The sequence below is a fragment of the Manacus vitellinus genome, unplaced genomic scaffold, assembly GCF_001715985.3.
Source record: "Manacus vitellinus isolate BGI_N305 unplaced genomic scaffold, ASM171598v3 scaffold_58_pilon, whole genome shotgun sequence".
NCBI classification, from domain to species: Eukaryota; Metazoa; Chordata; class Aves; order Passeriformes; family Pipridae; genus Manacus; species Manacus vitellinus.
In genome coordinates, this window is record NW_021940671.1 from 389,802 (window position 1) to 405,777 (window position 15,976).

General features: G+C 47.8%; 1 protein-coding gene across 7 annotated transcripts in view; it reads right to left on the reverse strand.

Moving 5' to 3' along the window:
* Positions 1-1,584: 1,584 nt before the first annotated feature.
* GGT1 (gamma-glutamyltransferase 1) overlaps positions 1,585-15,976 on the reverse strand; it is a 31,079-nt gene continuing 16,687 nt past the window's right edge. For 5 of the 7 annotated variants that reach the window (XM_018081994.2, XM_018081992.2, XM_018081993.2 and 2 more), the window contains 12 exons: positions 12,783-12,944; positions 12,033-12,160; positions 11,714-11,803; positions 10,542-10,734; positions 9,214-9,371; positions 8,189-8,338; positions 7,553-7,689; positions 6,507-6,694; positions 5,551-5,678; positions 4,618-4,730; positions 3,477-3,590; positions 1,585-2,422 (listed from right to left, as the gene is read on the reverse strand). In XM_018081994.2, the coding sequence (XP_017937483.2) occupies positions 2,279-2,422; positions 3,477-3,590; positions 4,618-4,730; positions 5,551-5,678; positions 6,507-6,694; positions 7,553-7,689; positions 8,189-8,338; positions 9,214-9,371; positions 10,542-10,734; positions 11,714-11,803; positions 12,033-12,160; positions 12,783-12,940 (1,701 nt within the window). In that variant the 5' untranslated portion in view covers positions 12,941-12,944 and the 3' untranslated portion in view covers positions 1,585-2,278. The remainder of the gene's footprint in view (positions 2,423-3,476; positions 3,591-4,617; positions 4,731-5,550; positions 5,679-6,506; positions 6,695-7,552; positions 7,690-8,188; positions 8,339-9,213; positions 9,372-10,541; positions 10,735-11,713; positions 11,804-12,032; positions 12,161-12,782; positions 12,945-15,976) is intronic. The other 2 variants (XM_018081991.2, XM_018081995.2) reach the window with 2 other exon arrangements.

A 15,976-nucleotide genomic window follows, 5' to 3' on the forward strand; every position in this document is an offset into this window, starting at 1 on the left:
GCAGTAACAGTTGTTCATTCTGGAGCCTCAGTATGCTGCTGGAGAAGCTGAGGAACAGCAGACTGCATGAGTAGCAGAGACACAGCACGAGTAGTGGAATGTGGTATCTGAGCAGGTGGCAGAAGTGCCTGCCCTGTGTACAGATATGTTATCCTGTAATTACAGCTTGCAGAAATATTCATAGGTTTGGGTTTTTTTTTTAAATGTAGGATGTAAGTGCAAGCTGTAGCCCAGTTTAGTTTTAACAAATCATTCCTCTGTAGTGATACTGCTAAAAACCTACCAACCAAATCCATTTCTGCAGAGTCAAGAACTGAAATGCGTTACAGGAACAATTGTAAACAGAAGTGTTTTTATCCATGGCAAAATCTGAGCTTTCCACGAAGGAAGTTTTGTAACACAGGTTATAAATAATAGGGAAGTTTTTTGACCAGCAAGAAGAAATTTAGAAACATAGGAACAACTGCTGCACCATGAACTGTTTGAGGCAGCCCAGCAGCAGTTACTCAGACTTCTTTCAGAAAGCATGATTCTCCATTTCCCAGAAAACAGTTCCCCTCCAGTACTGGAATAACTATAGTGTCTGTAAGGTTTCAATAACCTTATTTTTCTGTGCAGTACTTTTCTTTATTTCCCAGAGGACACTTGGCCAAGAGAGAGCTCAGCTAGTCCCAATTCCAAAGAGCAGCCAATGCTGTTCCACACACAAACTTGTACCAGAGCTTCCCAAAATGGCCCTGCAAGCTGGATGTGAACAGCAGCCTGACACTGAGGAGCATGTGTTGTGGAATTACAAGAAGAAGAAAAGTGAACGTCTCAGTTCAGGAATAAAAGGGGACAGGAAAAGGAGAGAGAGCACACCCCAGGCAAAGTTTGGTAAAAGCCACTCATTTAGTTCAACTGATATAAGCAAATATATATGTCAAAGTCATGACTGATTTAAGCATGATCTAGCTATCACTTTATTCCTTGAAACTGGGCTCTCCTCATTTCCAGACACTCCTTAGGAAAGAGAAGGTGCCTGATGCCTAGAATTTCAGCCTTTCATTTTCTCTTCTGTATTTTAAGGTTCTTACAAACTGACAGGAAGTTTCAACAAGCCAAATTGATTAATTTAGTTACTTTCACTTGTGTTTAAAGGATTTCATAAACATCCTTAGAGCCTTACAACATCCTGGAACATTCGGTTTTGATCTTGGACTAAGCTTGTGATGTGATGTATTGGTCCATGCTGGTAGGTGAACACCAAAGCCCCTCATGTAGATACAGATACTCTCAGCTGCTCCATATCAGACAGGGATTTCTCAGAGGTCATTAAATGGTTGATGGTAACTTACCTTCAAACAAGAGTAGCAGCAGCATGCCCTTTTTAGAAGTTTCATTTCCCCAGGCTCTGGTATTTCAGGCCTGCAGTATGACATGGTAAAAGGCAAACTGGAGGAAAAACAATTTTGTTTTGGATATTTAACTATTATTGTTTACTCATTGCTTCATCAAAGAAGAGAAGAGAAAAATCTCAGGAGGAGCTTCTTTCACACAGACTCTCACCATCCCTTTTTGAGTAGCAACTGTGCAGGCAAGAAAAACGTGTGACTCCGTATTTATTTATTTTAGTTGTGCTCAGAGTTTTACAGGCAGCATCTTCCCTTTAGACCTTCTCAACAGAAATATAAAAAAAGTTTGAAGCCATTTCCCCATTTCCCCACTCATCTCCAATAATCAACTGGGTGAAATGCAGAAACATCTTTTGTTAACAGAGTGGTGAGTTTGGCTTATCCCAGTCTAGAGCTGGGCTTTCTGCTATGGCACAGATCTGTTAGTTTGTAACTTAGAAAACCCAGTCCCCAGAGTCCTGTAACTCTCACCTACTCAACAGGAAACAAATATCTTCTCTAGCAGTGACAGGGACATTCCTGGTAGCTGACACCGTGCAGGGGAAACACTTCCCGCAGCTTGAGTGAGCTGGACCTTCTGCAGAAACTGGGCACCCAATTTGTCTTCATGGGATGGAGAGGAGGCAGGGAACAAACTCTTCGAGGCAGAACAGACTCTTCAAGTAAGTACTGCACGTCCTGGTGGACATGCCTGTCTTAGCAGACGGCTGTGGCATGAGGCACTTCGGTCATGGCTGTAGAAAACTGTCCCAGTTCCGTCAACAGAATCACAGGTAAATGTGTTCTCTTTCCTGTGAGAAGTCCCTGAGTTGCAGACCTAAAGGATCTTCCCCCCAAACACACCCTGGTGTCACTAGCCCACTGAAAGAAGGAGCCGAGCCACGTCAGTAGCCTGCAGGGAAGCCGCCCTTTCGGGAGTCGGAGGCCGCAGCCCATCCCTTGTCCGTCCTGAGGATGGCCTGCACCACCGCGCCGCCGCTCACCCGCGCCGTGTCGTGCCTCCTCTTCTTCAGCTGATCTTCTATGCTCTGCAATGCAGAAGGGAGTGAGGACAACAGGAGAAGGAAATTGTACACATCCCACAGCCTGCGACCCGCATCCTCCATGACTACCCCAGTGTTCGGTGCCTGCGTCGTGTAGGTCTAAATCCGCCTGTTGTTCCTCCTCTTCCCTTTGCTTCCTGGGCTGCCCTGCCTTTGAAGAAGTGCAATTGAGATGATGTGCTATTTGTGATGTTCACTACCAATACTATTCTTGGTCACAGAGTGTTCCACCTCAGATGTCCCCATACTGACAGCCAGGACTGCTGGATCCTGTTTGGCAGTGGTGGAAAACACAGGACTTGTAGAGAGCGGGGCATCCTCTCCAGTGCTGGCAGGTATCTACCAAATGTTACCTTAGTAAAAAGCTTATTAACAGAGGAAATTCTGCATAGTTTGATGAGAAAACCACCTTATGTAGGAGTGTTATCCCAAATACAGAGACACAAGATGAAATATGCACAGAACCTGCATCTGTCTCAGGGCTCTGTGATGTGTAATTTCTCAGGGTGAATGAAGCTGCCAACTCAGGTGAGTGGCCTGCAGAGTGAGGCAGGCCTTGCCATCAGCTCTCAGACTGACACCACTGCGCAGAGATCTTTACATATTTTCAAGTTTGTTCCCAGGTCTCTCTGTGCATCCCCCCTCCTTAGCTCTGGGCCAGGGCTTCAGAATTCATCATGAGGTTGCACAATAGGACAGGAGTTTCCTGAGGCTCACTGGTTTAGACTGCTGGATAGTTTGGGCCCTGATGTGGTTTGCTGTTTTGCAAGTCCTTTGAGCCAAACACCACTGCAAGCAGATGCTTGGTTTCAGATGTAGTTACTCTGCAATGCACTGGCTTCACACCCATGTGAATGAGAGCAAAGACACACTTTGAACATCTTATTGTGACCCAGCACTTGACCTGTACCAGCTTTAATACTGCTCACCTAGGGAACATTTGGCAAAACTTCCTGATTTTCCACAGTTCATGCCTTTCCAGCACTAGGAACCCAGCCCATACAAGTTCACGTGCACCCCAGACCCGGGTGAGACCAACCTTCTCTATTTGCTGCTCAAGCTCCGTGATGTTGGGAAACAGCTGATCGTGGACTCTGGGCTCTTCCACTGCTTTCTTCACATCATAACCAAACCAGATGGAATTCATGATTGTCTGTGAGAAGCAAAAAGCCCTAATGTTAGTTACTTGTCTTCAAGGAGGCCTGACCCTTGTAGGCACACAGGCAGAGAAGCCTGAAGGGTGTTCACCAGAGCACGTAAAAGGCACCATTTCTGGTTCATGTGGCTCTCAGTGGTTCTTATCTTGGCTAAGCAAAACACAGTACATTGCAGCCAGTCAACTTGTATATGCTTAGTAGGATTCACACACAAAGAGACCCTGAGTTACTAAAATTAACATAGTAAAAGGATCAGATCCTTAAGTTACAGTGGCTGGATTTATGCTGCTGTGATTAAGCACCCAACAGTCACCTCAGCAAGCTACAGCCTCCTGCTATTGTGCAACCAGTTCTTTTGGGCCTGGCTCATCTCTACGTGCTTGAACTGCAGGCTGGAGCTGCTGGGGAGGGAGAACAGCCTCAGGGTCTGAGGCTTAGAAAGCCACTTATAGTGGTTTTTACTGACTTCTCTACCTCAGCCAGAAAGCCAGATCCAGCTTGGTGCTGCTGTGTGTGCTGGCACAGGGGACAGCTTTCTTCTGCAGTCACTTTTAGGCTAGTTGGACATTTGAGTGGCAGCCACAGCAGCTCACAGAGAGCCTGCTTGTCACTGACATCATGCCTGAGCTAAGTTCTTATTAACCTCCCTGTGTGACAAAGTTTAGGCTGGTGGATGGGAACGGCTCTAAACTAGGTAAAGAGCCTGGTTCATGGAGACCCAGAGAAAAGAACTCAAAGCTAATCTGAAGTCACAAATCTTCCACAAGTGGTAAGAACAACTTGCCAAAGGAAAAGACCTGGAGCCACTGAAAGAAGCAGTCTAATAGCAGACCCTTTGTAGCTCTGGCAAGAGTTGGAGGTCTGGCCCTTCGAATGCCAGGCAGAAGCCTCCTTTTCAAGCCCCTGGCCCATGGCAGGGAGCCACAGCCATGATCATGTCACAGGTGTAGAACAGAGCCCCAAAAGCTGCCTCTCTCCAGTTTTGCCTGGCGGTGTTCCCCATTTGCCCACACCATCACGTACCAGTGCTGTTGCTGTCGTTATTTTTGTTCCTCCAGAAGCACCAACCACCATCTTCACCTTTTTTGTTTTGTCCACCAAGATGGAGGGGCACATAGAGGACATTGGCTGTTTACCTGTCAGGAACACAGATGCAACAGAGGCTCAGTTTTCTACCTGCACCTTACAAAGTGCCAGCTCCTGCTCCATGTCTAAATCCAGAGCCTCCGTATCCACCTTCCTGACTCAGCTCATGTGCCTTGTTTGGCCACTGGGGATCCTACCATCCCCTGCACCCATCTCCTTCTTGCCCCTGTAATGCCAAGCTTAACCCTGGTCCTCCATGCAGAGGCTGAAGGCACCTTCCTCCAGTCCTGTCCCATCCGGGGCTGTCTGTGATGCAGCTGTCTCCAGTGCACCACAGGACTTCCACTCTTGTCCTTTCACTCCCCTGTCCCTCTCCAAAGCGTGGAGTACAGGAAGGCAGCAGAATCCCAGCCTGCTTTGTCAGCAGTGAGATGGGTCTGCAGGAAACAGTGGTGGTGGAGCAGGCAGGTTGCCTGGATAAGGTGTGTTAATTAGATCTATCCCAGGGTGCCCTACAGCTCTCCAGGAAGGAGGGAGAAGGCTGGGCAGTGTCATCCTGCAATTTGCAGTCAGCTCCTGCTGCTGCCTCTCTCTTCAGTTACTTCAAAGAAATCTTTTGCAGCTTTTAAGTCATTCCATTGGACATGTACTGATTTCCCTGGGAAAGGGAAAGGAGGCATACAAAAGAGTTTTTTTCTAGACAGCCTCTCCTCCTCCAGGGTGCACCAGGGCTGGCTGGCTGTGTGCTTTTGGCAGGAGTGCCAGGTGACTCGCTTCCATCCCTGCCCCCTGCAGAAGGTCCCAGATCTGTGCCTGATGGCTGACACAACAGAGCCAAAACCCTGAATCAGGAAGGTAGTTTACAGCTACCTGGTGCTATGAAATTTGCTGGAGAAGGAGGGATCCCAAATCCATTGATTATGTAAGGCGAGCTGAAGTCATCCATCTCATCATTAAATATGATTCCACTCACGTTGGATCGTACATCAGAGCCAAAACTAGAGAAAACAAGTTGTCATAGACATGTCAAAACCAGAGCAAATCCAGGAGGAGCTTCAGGTGAATTACTGCAATGTGAAACCTGGGATTTGATTGGAGTAACTCTCCACTCCCTCCCATTGTAAAGGACTTTCTGTCACCCCTAGGGGGGAAGGAGGCAGTTAATACCATGAGTACACAGCTACACACAGAGGAAAGACAGCCTAGAGCCCTGCCTACAGCTCCTCTTCAAGAACCCCCAAGGGGAAAACCAGCACAGCAGCTAAGGACAACTATTTTCCCTTCCAGCTGGGCAGTACTGCACTCCATTCAGAGGCAGCACAGCTCCAAGGCTGGCACATTTGGGAATGGCTGGGAGTTTGCTTAGATGTGTCAAGTTAGAGACATTTTTACCCACATTTTCTATGGACAAAAAGAACCTTCACACTCTGGTTTCAGGCCATACGCATGAACACAGTTCTTTCTGACAGCACTCAAAGCCAAACACTGCACTTCCAGGCCAGCTGCATTAGCTCAAATTCCTTCCAAAAGCCTGGGCAATCAGAGCCTGCAGCAATAGTACTGCTTATGAGAAGATCCAGATGCAGTGAATGTTGTCTTGGGGAGGGAAACTCAATATGAGAGAGGATACACCTCGTCCTCTGACCCAACCACAAGGCCTCAGTGTTCAGGACTGACCTGCAAGCTCAGCAGAAGTGCCCATCAACAGTGCTACTGGTCCCTACCCCTCCCAAGAGGTGACAGCTCAGAGGTGTTTGATACCAACCCCAGAACCACCACTAGGAAGATGGCAAAGGCCTACAGGGAAGTAATGTCTGAGCTCATACTATTGGTTGATGGTGCTGGTGGCGGACACAGCACTGCCATCATCAGCCACAATGGAGATGTGGGATGTACCGGCATTATCTCCAGTGTAATACACGGGCTCATAGTAGTCAACTGGATGGGAGGTGTTGTCTGTGATTTTCCTCCGGAGACCATCCGCAAAGAACTCGGATGTCATGTTTCTGATTGCCTGTCAGAGAAATCCAATGCAGTTACTCAGCAGATTAAGAGACATGTAGTTATGAGGCTGATATCCAATGCTTCAGACTACAGAACAGTGGCACATCCCAGCAGTGAGGCTATAGTTTTCCAGCAGGGGCTTTTCTTCTTGGAAGATGGACATTGTATCAAAGAGCATTTTAAGCAGTCACAGGAGCAGCTGTTACAGTGCACCCCTTTGTGTAGAAGTTAATCAGCATCCATTTTTGCAGCACTATGGAAAGCTGTCCTCCACACTGCTGTAAGGCATAGGCAAGCAGGGCTACTCTTGCTTCAGAGATGAGAGGAACAGAATCGGATTGAGAGGACAAAGCCAAGGCAAGCTCTGACCATGACTGTCAGTTGAAAATTTGTGTTCATCAAGCTGGGCTGGGCTCAGATCCTACTGCTTTTGCAGCCACAGAAGTAAAAGCACAAAGTGTGAAGTTGGGAAAAGCAGGGTTTCTGTCTCACCCCTTCCCATCCATTGGTCCATTCTACTATAGGCAGGACTGTGGTTAGTGAGCCACAAGGATGCTGGAAATGTCATATAGTGAATAGGGCTTCAAACACTATCAAAACAGGCAGGGTTAGCCCTAAACATCCTCAAACACTTCTGCTGCATTGAGGAGTTTGCTATTCCTTACAGCAGGAAGGTTTCCTCCATATATATCCCTCACAGCTCAGCCATGAGTCACACAGGACTTCACATTTTGATTCAGAGCTATTTCAGTGCCTGTCAATAGCAGGTGGCACAGAGCACACCTGACAAAGTTTAGTCAACCAAAAACTTCAAGCCATGTTCCAGTCAACCTTGGTGTTGCAGAAAGAGAAGGCTTTTGCCAGGTACCTCTGTAATGTTGACAAACTTTGGATCTCCCAGTAAAGTCCTCTTGGCGTAGGCAAAGCGAAAGGCCTCCACAATGCGGTGGTAAGTCAGACCTTTCTCCTCCACGGTTCTGATGCTGTCAGCAGAGAAATTATATCCTGACAACAGAAGACAAGCAAATGTGAGCACAAAGTACAGGGTCAAAGGACTGCTAATACACCTGTGTCAAAGGTATAACCTCAAAGCCCACTCTCTACAGAGATGGAGTCACTGGACTGTCCTAATCTCCACATGGAGAACACAGGAGCTCCGGTAGTTTTGAGCACTGTGGCAGTCATCAGCAGCATTTATACTTGCAGAGATGTTTTCCAAAGAAGCCTCAAGTATACATTAGGTTCCACCCATACAGGTATCAGGGAAGTTCCCCAATCAGGAGAATATTTTTCCTCTTGCACCTGTATTTCAAGTAGGAAGGTGACATCCCTGAGTTTAGGGCAGAACAGGAATGTTTCTGCATCTTGAGTCCGAGACTTCAGGAGGGATCCTCACCTGCTAGAGAGCTATCAAGGGAGGCCCTGGTTCCCAAACAAAAAATGGTGTTTTTGGAGCTCTCCCAGCTCCTGCTGCCTGTGAGGCACTGCTCAGTGGCACTCTCACCTTTCAGTATGTTGAAAATGAGGGCCAGCACTGGGCCACTCAGGGGGGCACTGGGCGTGTAGAGGGTGAACTCCCCGAGTGTGACCTCTATGGGGTCATTGATCACGGTTGCATTGTAGTCCCGCAGATCTTCCAGTGTGACAATCCCTCCTGGAAAGGGAAGAAAACTAGAGATGTGGGTTTGTGTGATCTCTGATGAGAAGAGGAGATTGTGCTCCATCACCATGAATCACAGCAAGGGTGGGAGGGAACATGGACAAACCCAAAAAGTGGCATGTGCACAGAAGATGAATTTATTCCTTGATAGATCTGTCTGAGGCTGAGATAGCCTAAGCACGGAGTTGGGCTGGTTTACAGCAGCCAAAACTCTGGTGGATCCACATTTTTATTTATTTTTTTTTTTTTTTTACAAAGGACACCAGCAATGTCAGGTAACAAAATGTCCTCCAGAGTCCTGTTTACAGGAGGGAGGATGCAGATAGTTTGTGCTACCCCACAAGTAGAATAATTTGTGTGTTCCGTTGCCTTTTTTATCAGAAGGGGGAAGGCAGTAAGTAATTATCTACCACAAATGAAGCTGGTAAATGGCCCACAGGAGATTCACCGAAGCTAGTCAATGCTAGCTGGTGAGGACAGGATGCTGCCACCATCTAGTGGTGCCGAGAGATCAAACAGCCCAGAGTTTACAGAACCACGCACGTAATGTTTCAGGTACAAACTTGTTGGATTCAGGCTCTGTAAACAGAGCCTGTACCTACTAAGCCACTGCCAGAGCCACTCAGATTTGCTTGGTTATGTGGTACAGAAATGCACAGGAAAAACTCCCCATTTCTGACTGAGTTTCAAGCACATCCATTAAAGTGCTGAAGCTTCTTTTGGGTGTCCTGTTGCCACAGATCTCAGAGGGAGCATTTCAGGCAGCAGGTTTGACCCACTCCCGAGGCTTCCACAGGTCACTGGCTCCTCCCTGGGTGCTGAGCAGTCAGGCCACTCCTGCTGTTTGGGACAGATGTCCTGTTTCTCACCTGCGCTGTGGATGTCAGCGATGATCTGTTCTGCCAGGCTTCCTGTGTAAAAGGCATCTGCTCCTTCTGTGGCTATAGTCTCGTATGTCTTGGCTAGTTTAGGCATCTTGATGATATCACCCTCACGCAGAATTTTCCCTCCTTTGCAGAACACTTCACTAACAGAGAAAGGAGATTGAGAAGATCAGGTCTGAGAGACAAGTTCAAAACTGTGAGTACCTGTAGCAGCTGACCCAGTATCTGAGTGTTCATGCTAAAGGCCTCCTGGAGAGAAGAGACACTGCCTGAGCCATGCCCCAGGGGTCCTGACATCTTGTACTGGGACATAAAAGTGGCCAGTGGTTTCTGAACTGGGATTCCATACTGCTCAGTTTGCTCAGTGAAGGCTGCAGCAGTGAGTGTCCATCTTTTACAGCAAGGCACCCACCTTCCCTGCCTGCCCAAGGGGCCAACAACTGCCTCAAGATGCCCAGGATGGGCCTAAGTCCTTGAACTCAAGCAGTTCAGTTCAGAGCACAGACTATGAAGCCATGAGGTTCAAAGCTTCCAGTGAGTCCAGAAGAATGCATTTCAATCCCTGTGTGTTAGATCACTTTAAGGTAGATGGTTTCCTCTCTAGCTCCCTCATCATGGGTCACAGATGTGCTGTTGTGGACCTGCCACACAGGAGCACAGGAGATAAGCCCAGGCTGTATATCCCAACTGAACTGGAAATCCAACCTGCAGTTGGTAGATATTTTAAGGAAAAGAGAGAATTGAGCATGATCTCCAGAAGGGCTGGACATAAACACTAGGGGTTTGACTTCAAGAAGAGGAGGAGCATTTATAACCCTTCATGTTCACAGTCATTGCCAGAAGTGGACAGTCAAAGGCATTGCTTGAGGAAGACTGACTGCAGAGTAAGAGACAACCCAAATTCCCACTGCCTGACAGCAGATGAGATGTTCAAAGAGACTTTGCAATTGCTCCAAATGCAGGTATGATTAGCTTGGTACACTTACAGCACGAGGAAAAGCTGAGGATTCAGAGAACACATTGCCATCTGGCAGATTGATCCCAGCACATACTCTGATTCCAACTTTGCTCAGACAAATGGACTTTAAGAGTAGAATTTTTCCCCCTTTAAAGGTCAGGACCAAACATTCCCACACTTGGCCACGTGATTTAGCACCTTCAGGTAGCTGCAATAACATCAGCAGCACAGTGAGCATGGTGACCGGAGGGCAGGCACACTCTCACAGACACTATGTTACACAAACACAGAGATTTGCAGCCAGGATGCAGCTACCCCAAATTTGTCTGCACAGAACAGCAACTGCTCTACCTACCACAGCAAGGGATTGCTTTCGATTGACTCCTCTTTTGATTCGATGGCTGCTGCAAGGCCTTTCCCAACAGGGAACCCTTCTCTTGCCAACTTGATACTGGGTAGAAACAGTTCTCTCCATGGCAGTTTGCCATGACGTTCGTGAGCCAGTTGATAGCCACGGATTTCTCCTGGAACAGCAATGGACAGTCCTCCTGGAGCAGATAAGGAACATGTTAGTCTTCCACAGCAAGGAAAGAAAGCGACTGATGGAGCAGGAGGTAGAGCAGGTGTCTCTGCCAGTCCTGATTTTAGGCAGGGGTTGTGTGTGCTGTGACCAGCTCCCCTTTGTGCACATGGTGCTTAACAGAATTATTTGGTCTGACATTTGCACCTACGTACTCTGGACTGCTGAGATGCCTCTGTCCTCTTGCTGGTAACTCGAGTTTTAGGGTCATTTCCCCTCAGTAGGCTCTGTTTCAGAGCAAAGCTGCTCAGAACACCAAAAGCTATCACTGCGAGAGGACACAGACTGCGACACACTTTAGCCAAAAACTTTGTTGCAGCATTGTAACTCTACAACTGCAACAGATTGATGACTACTCTGCACAGTGAAGCAGCAGCTTTCTTCAATCCTGTTCTCCTTGGCATCTCTCAGAAGTTCAACACACTGCTCAAACCCCCTCCAAGGTGCTATTCCTTCTTGGTTAGAGGAGTGACTATGAAGAGAACTAGATAGTATTTCTTTCTATTTTTTATTAGAAAATACTTCCCCAAAAGGAAATTACTTTTCTGGATGCCCCAAGCAATTAGTTGATGCCACAACAAGTATTTAAGGAGAACACTTGAACTGAGAAGAACCCAGGTGATCCACAAAGATTTATTCAAAGAGGCGGAAAGGAAAGATGCCAGATATGGAACAGGTTATGCTCAGTGCTTTGGATTCACCCGTATTTTCATGAAGTGAAAAGCAGAAAGTGTTGGGCTGAATGACTAGTTTAAAGGACATTATTTTTAGCTTCTTTGTCAGGACAGAGTTTGCAGGCTGTGTAAAGTAGAGGACATTTCCAGGTGAGAAATCCTGTAGGTAGGCAAGAACCCAGTAAGAAATGTTCTTGATTCAGATGTGCCTGCAGCAGCTAATGTTGGAGCTACATGGTCCCCCCAAAAGCAGTGAAACAGCCCTCGCCATACCTTTCAGAGAGAGCTGTGTGTTGTTCCCAAACATGGCCTCCGATGCGCCCTTTGGAGCCACCTCTCTTGCATTAATGATTTCCACTTTTCCTTTAATGACAGAGCAAGGAAGATGATGTTTAGCTCTGGACTCAGCACACAGCCGTGGTCTCTGCTGAAGGTCTCTGATCAACGTGAGCCAGTTTCTTGGCAATTACTTTGACGACATTCCCCCAGAGGTTGTGAGCATCAGTCTTTTACTTTAGCTCAGGTAGGATAAATCACCTGCCTTAGATAAAGTTCTCAAACTGTTCCAGATGTGTATGGCCCTGTCCCTTACCTGTGCTGCTGTAGATGGTAAAGAAGAGGCCCCCTCCTATGCCCATGCTGTGAGCGTTCATGAGTCCTATACAAAGCAGAGCTGCAATTGCAGCATCCACTGCTGATCCTCCTCGCTGAAGGATGTCCCTGTGCAGCAGAAGAGAAGGTGGTAAGTTACAGTGTCTCAGCTACCACTGTAAGCAGTGGATTCATCTCGTCAGAGCAGTTATGACAGATTGTCTAATGCATATTTGTCTACACCAAGTCTATAGGTTCCTCAGGAACAGGAAGTTTTTAGCCTGTCACCATAGAGAACACATCCTAATAATCTTGGTGCAGACACATCCAAACTAGCTTGAAAAGACAGAGATGTGTCAAAGTATGTGAGGGGACGGGCATTCCAGACACATTCATTTCTCATGAGAAACAACTTTCTGAGGAGCCTTAGATCTGCATCACTTGAGACTAGAACTAGGAGACATCTTGATAAAAGTTTTTTAAAAGGAGCTAGAAAGGCAACTCTGGTTCTCATTGTTCATGGAACCGGGGAAACTTTGCCTGCTACGTTGTCTGTGAGCAACTGCAGTAATGCTGCCCACGGTAAAAAACCAGGTTTTATTAGGGCCTCCTCTTTCTACAGGGAGATTAGGGATTGATTATCCATGCTGGGCAGCTGCCAGGATTGCACCTGGGCATCGGGGAAACAACAGTCCTGCCTCATGCAGGAGCTGTCAGAGCTAATGAGAATCATGGCACAATCAGTGGGTACCTTCCAATTATCGAGCACGGCCCTGCGTCTGTGGCCACGGCCGCCCTCTTGTACGTGTGAGTGTCCCCTGAGCGCAGCCCGAAGAACAGTCCCAGGAACAAGATGAGCCCCAGCAGAGCTGTGGCCAGGACTGCAGCCACCACACAGCGCTTCTTCATCTTCCTGTGGGAAGAGACAGGATTATCAGCCCTGCTGCCTCGGGGCCACACGGGAATTAGGGAGCAGGTGACCAGGCACAAGCAGAGTGTTTTCATCTACCTCCTTCCATATCCTCAAACCAGCAACTATCACTTGGGTAAGAACCAGCCTCACAGCAGGCAGGTAACATCACACACTGGAAAAGCTGCAGATTCAGAGGTGAGAAGGGAAATCCAAGGAGCAGAACACAACTGGTGTTAGTCATGACTCACATCATCTTCAGAAGAAACTTTTTTTAAAAATTTAACTTCATATAATCTTTTAAACACCACATCTGTGGAGGAGTCTCTGTCCAGAAGGTTGTCAAGAACCAGTGCAAAACATGTCTTAGTCATTAGCCAGCAACCTCAGCCAAAGCTGTTTTGCACAGCCCAGTGTGAGCACAGCAGTCACTCCTGTTTGGGGCCCTCAGCCAGAGCACTTTCCCAAAAAGCCAGCCATTTCCAGAGGAAATGGCCAGTGCTCATATCTCCATGTGTCCCAGTCCTGTGGGTGCACAGGGTTACAGCTCATCTGTAAGTGAGCATAGCAAGCCAAGGAGCTCCCCAGCAAGTGTATTCCAGATACACACCAGGATGAGTTGAGAGTTAATGAGGGAATAACCCTTGGTGGGACTGACAGTTTATCACTTGCAGCTTGAACAACTGCTCTTTGACCCATTTCCTTTTCTGTTACAGGATTGTTCTAGCAAAATAGACCTAAATTCATTACATTGCCCTTGGGGACTACCTTCCCCTGCGTAGTGCAGCTTTGGGTTTTTACCACAACTACAGTACTTGCACAGTAACCTTTACCTCACCAAAGCATCTGCCATCCTCAGAGACAAGCCAGACCATGGAATTGTGGGTGAAGAACGGATCCACCAACCCCAACCTCTGTGGATGTTCAGCAGCCCAAAGCAGAGTGAACTCCAGCAGCCAGAGCGGCACTCGGTGCCTTGCAGCAGCCACACACACAGGATTAGAGAGCAGTGACTGTGCCAGCACTGAGCTAAGGAGAGGAAACAGGCCAGGCCAGCCAGCCCAAAACTTTTCTCAGAGGGAGGTAATTAGCAAGCAAGGCCCCCTCAACCTCACCCTCACTCCTGTTATTTAAAATAGGAGATATACATTTGCTATCCAAGCTCTGTGAGTCTTAGTCTGAGCTTTAAAGATGACCATCTCCAGGTAAAGCAGCTCAAAACAGGATGTATTTCTACTGTATGTGCTGTTCTGCAAACAAATGTCAACTGAGGACAGCAAAAGGTAAATGGACGAAACCTCTTTCCAGGTTCTAGAGCTTAATTTACACTCAACTACTTTTAAAAGAGACCAGTGGCGTGTTTGCAGAGCAATGTCTGTGCAGGGAAACAGAGAAGCCATTATGTCCCCAACAATAGCTCACACACAGCCTCAGAGTTTAAAGACAGTTTTGTTCGTTGGCACAGTTCAGCTTCAGCACTGGCAGTCTCCTCCAGGCTTCACAAGGAATGCCATGGGATCTTTTATCTGGCCCCAGCTCGGCAGAAGGTACTTTGTTTCATCTGAAGGCTGCTCTATGCTGGGCTGTCCTGCAAGCCCAGGCTGACTTAAGCTCTGCAGGGGCTGTGTTAACCCGTGGGCTCCTGGCTGGGCTCTCAGCTCTCCCCCACAGCTGTTTGCCTCACTGCCTGGCTCCTGGAGAGATTTACTGCCTCCTCAGGCAAGTTATTCCCACAGCAGGAGAGGAGAAGGGGAAATCTCAGATACTACCTCTGCTTTACTGCCTGGTAAGTGCAGAGACCTTGAGAAATGGCCCTCCAGCCCACTTCATCTGCCTCAGGCACAGCTCCTGGCCTGCCAGCCCCAGGGTGAGGATAAGACCCGCACCACTGGGGCAGGAACACACCCAGGTTGCCATGAAGAGACACTGACTGCTGGACACTGCCCCTGTGCTGCACTGTGGCACCACACTGTCCTCTGGGCTGGGCATCTGCAACCCATGTCAATGCTCTTAATAAAGGTGCCATCTGCCAGACTGATCCTGCTAAGGAAGCAGCAGATGTATGAGCTAAAGACCTGCAGCTTTCTTGTCTTCAACACTACAGAGAGCAAACTCAGCTGAGGATAATCCCCTCCACCTTTACTGCCAGCTCAACTCCCATAAGTTCCTTAACCTTTTCAGGCCTGACCCTAGAGGGAAGCATCCCTTGCACAGCCCTTACTGCCTTCCCAACTGTGGCACAGCAGAGCCAGACATGCTGTACAGAAATCAGGAGATGAATCAGGAGCCTGCAGATATCCACTAACCTACCTCTCCACACTCACCCTGTGACCTGGGCAGGCACGTGGCAGCAACAGCTGAGTTTTTGCCCAAATAATCTATTTGAACCTTGGCTCTGAGTCAAGTCCCTGCTATGATTTATTGTTGGGAGTGGAGCAGCAGCTGCAGGCCACCACCTGAGCTGGCTCCAACCTCCACATCTCTGCCAAATCCAGCTGCTTGGAAGCTTGGCTTCAGTCACAGAGTGCTGCTTGGCAGAAGCAATAGGTCTCCATGAGAGAGGGGTTATAAAGTAATTAAAAGCAATACAACTATTTCTCACTGTTATAAAGGTCCAAGAGCCAGTGTTAGCCATGGAATTTAAAATGTAGCCTGATTACCTTAATTTACATTAGGAGACGGGGTGGACCAGCAAATAGCAGAGCTATGCCTCTACAAGAAACCCCACTGAGCTGTATTGAGATGTGTCACAACGTGTGCAACCTTATTTAAACAGGACACTGTTTTTCAAATAAAGAACCCCAGTACAACAGGCTAGCTGGTGTCAGGCAGGAGATCAGGGTCTGACATCTCTGCCAAGAGAACTGAGGCATTCTGTAGAGATGAGGAATCTGCCATGGTCAGGGAAAGCACCAGGAGAACTGGAAGAGAAGAAAGAGGAGATGTACCAGCCAGAAAGCAATGGGGAGAGAACAGCAGGGTGCCAGAGGATGACAAAGAACTCTGGGACAACGTTTAAAACTTTAACCCAACAG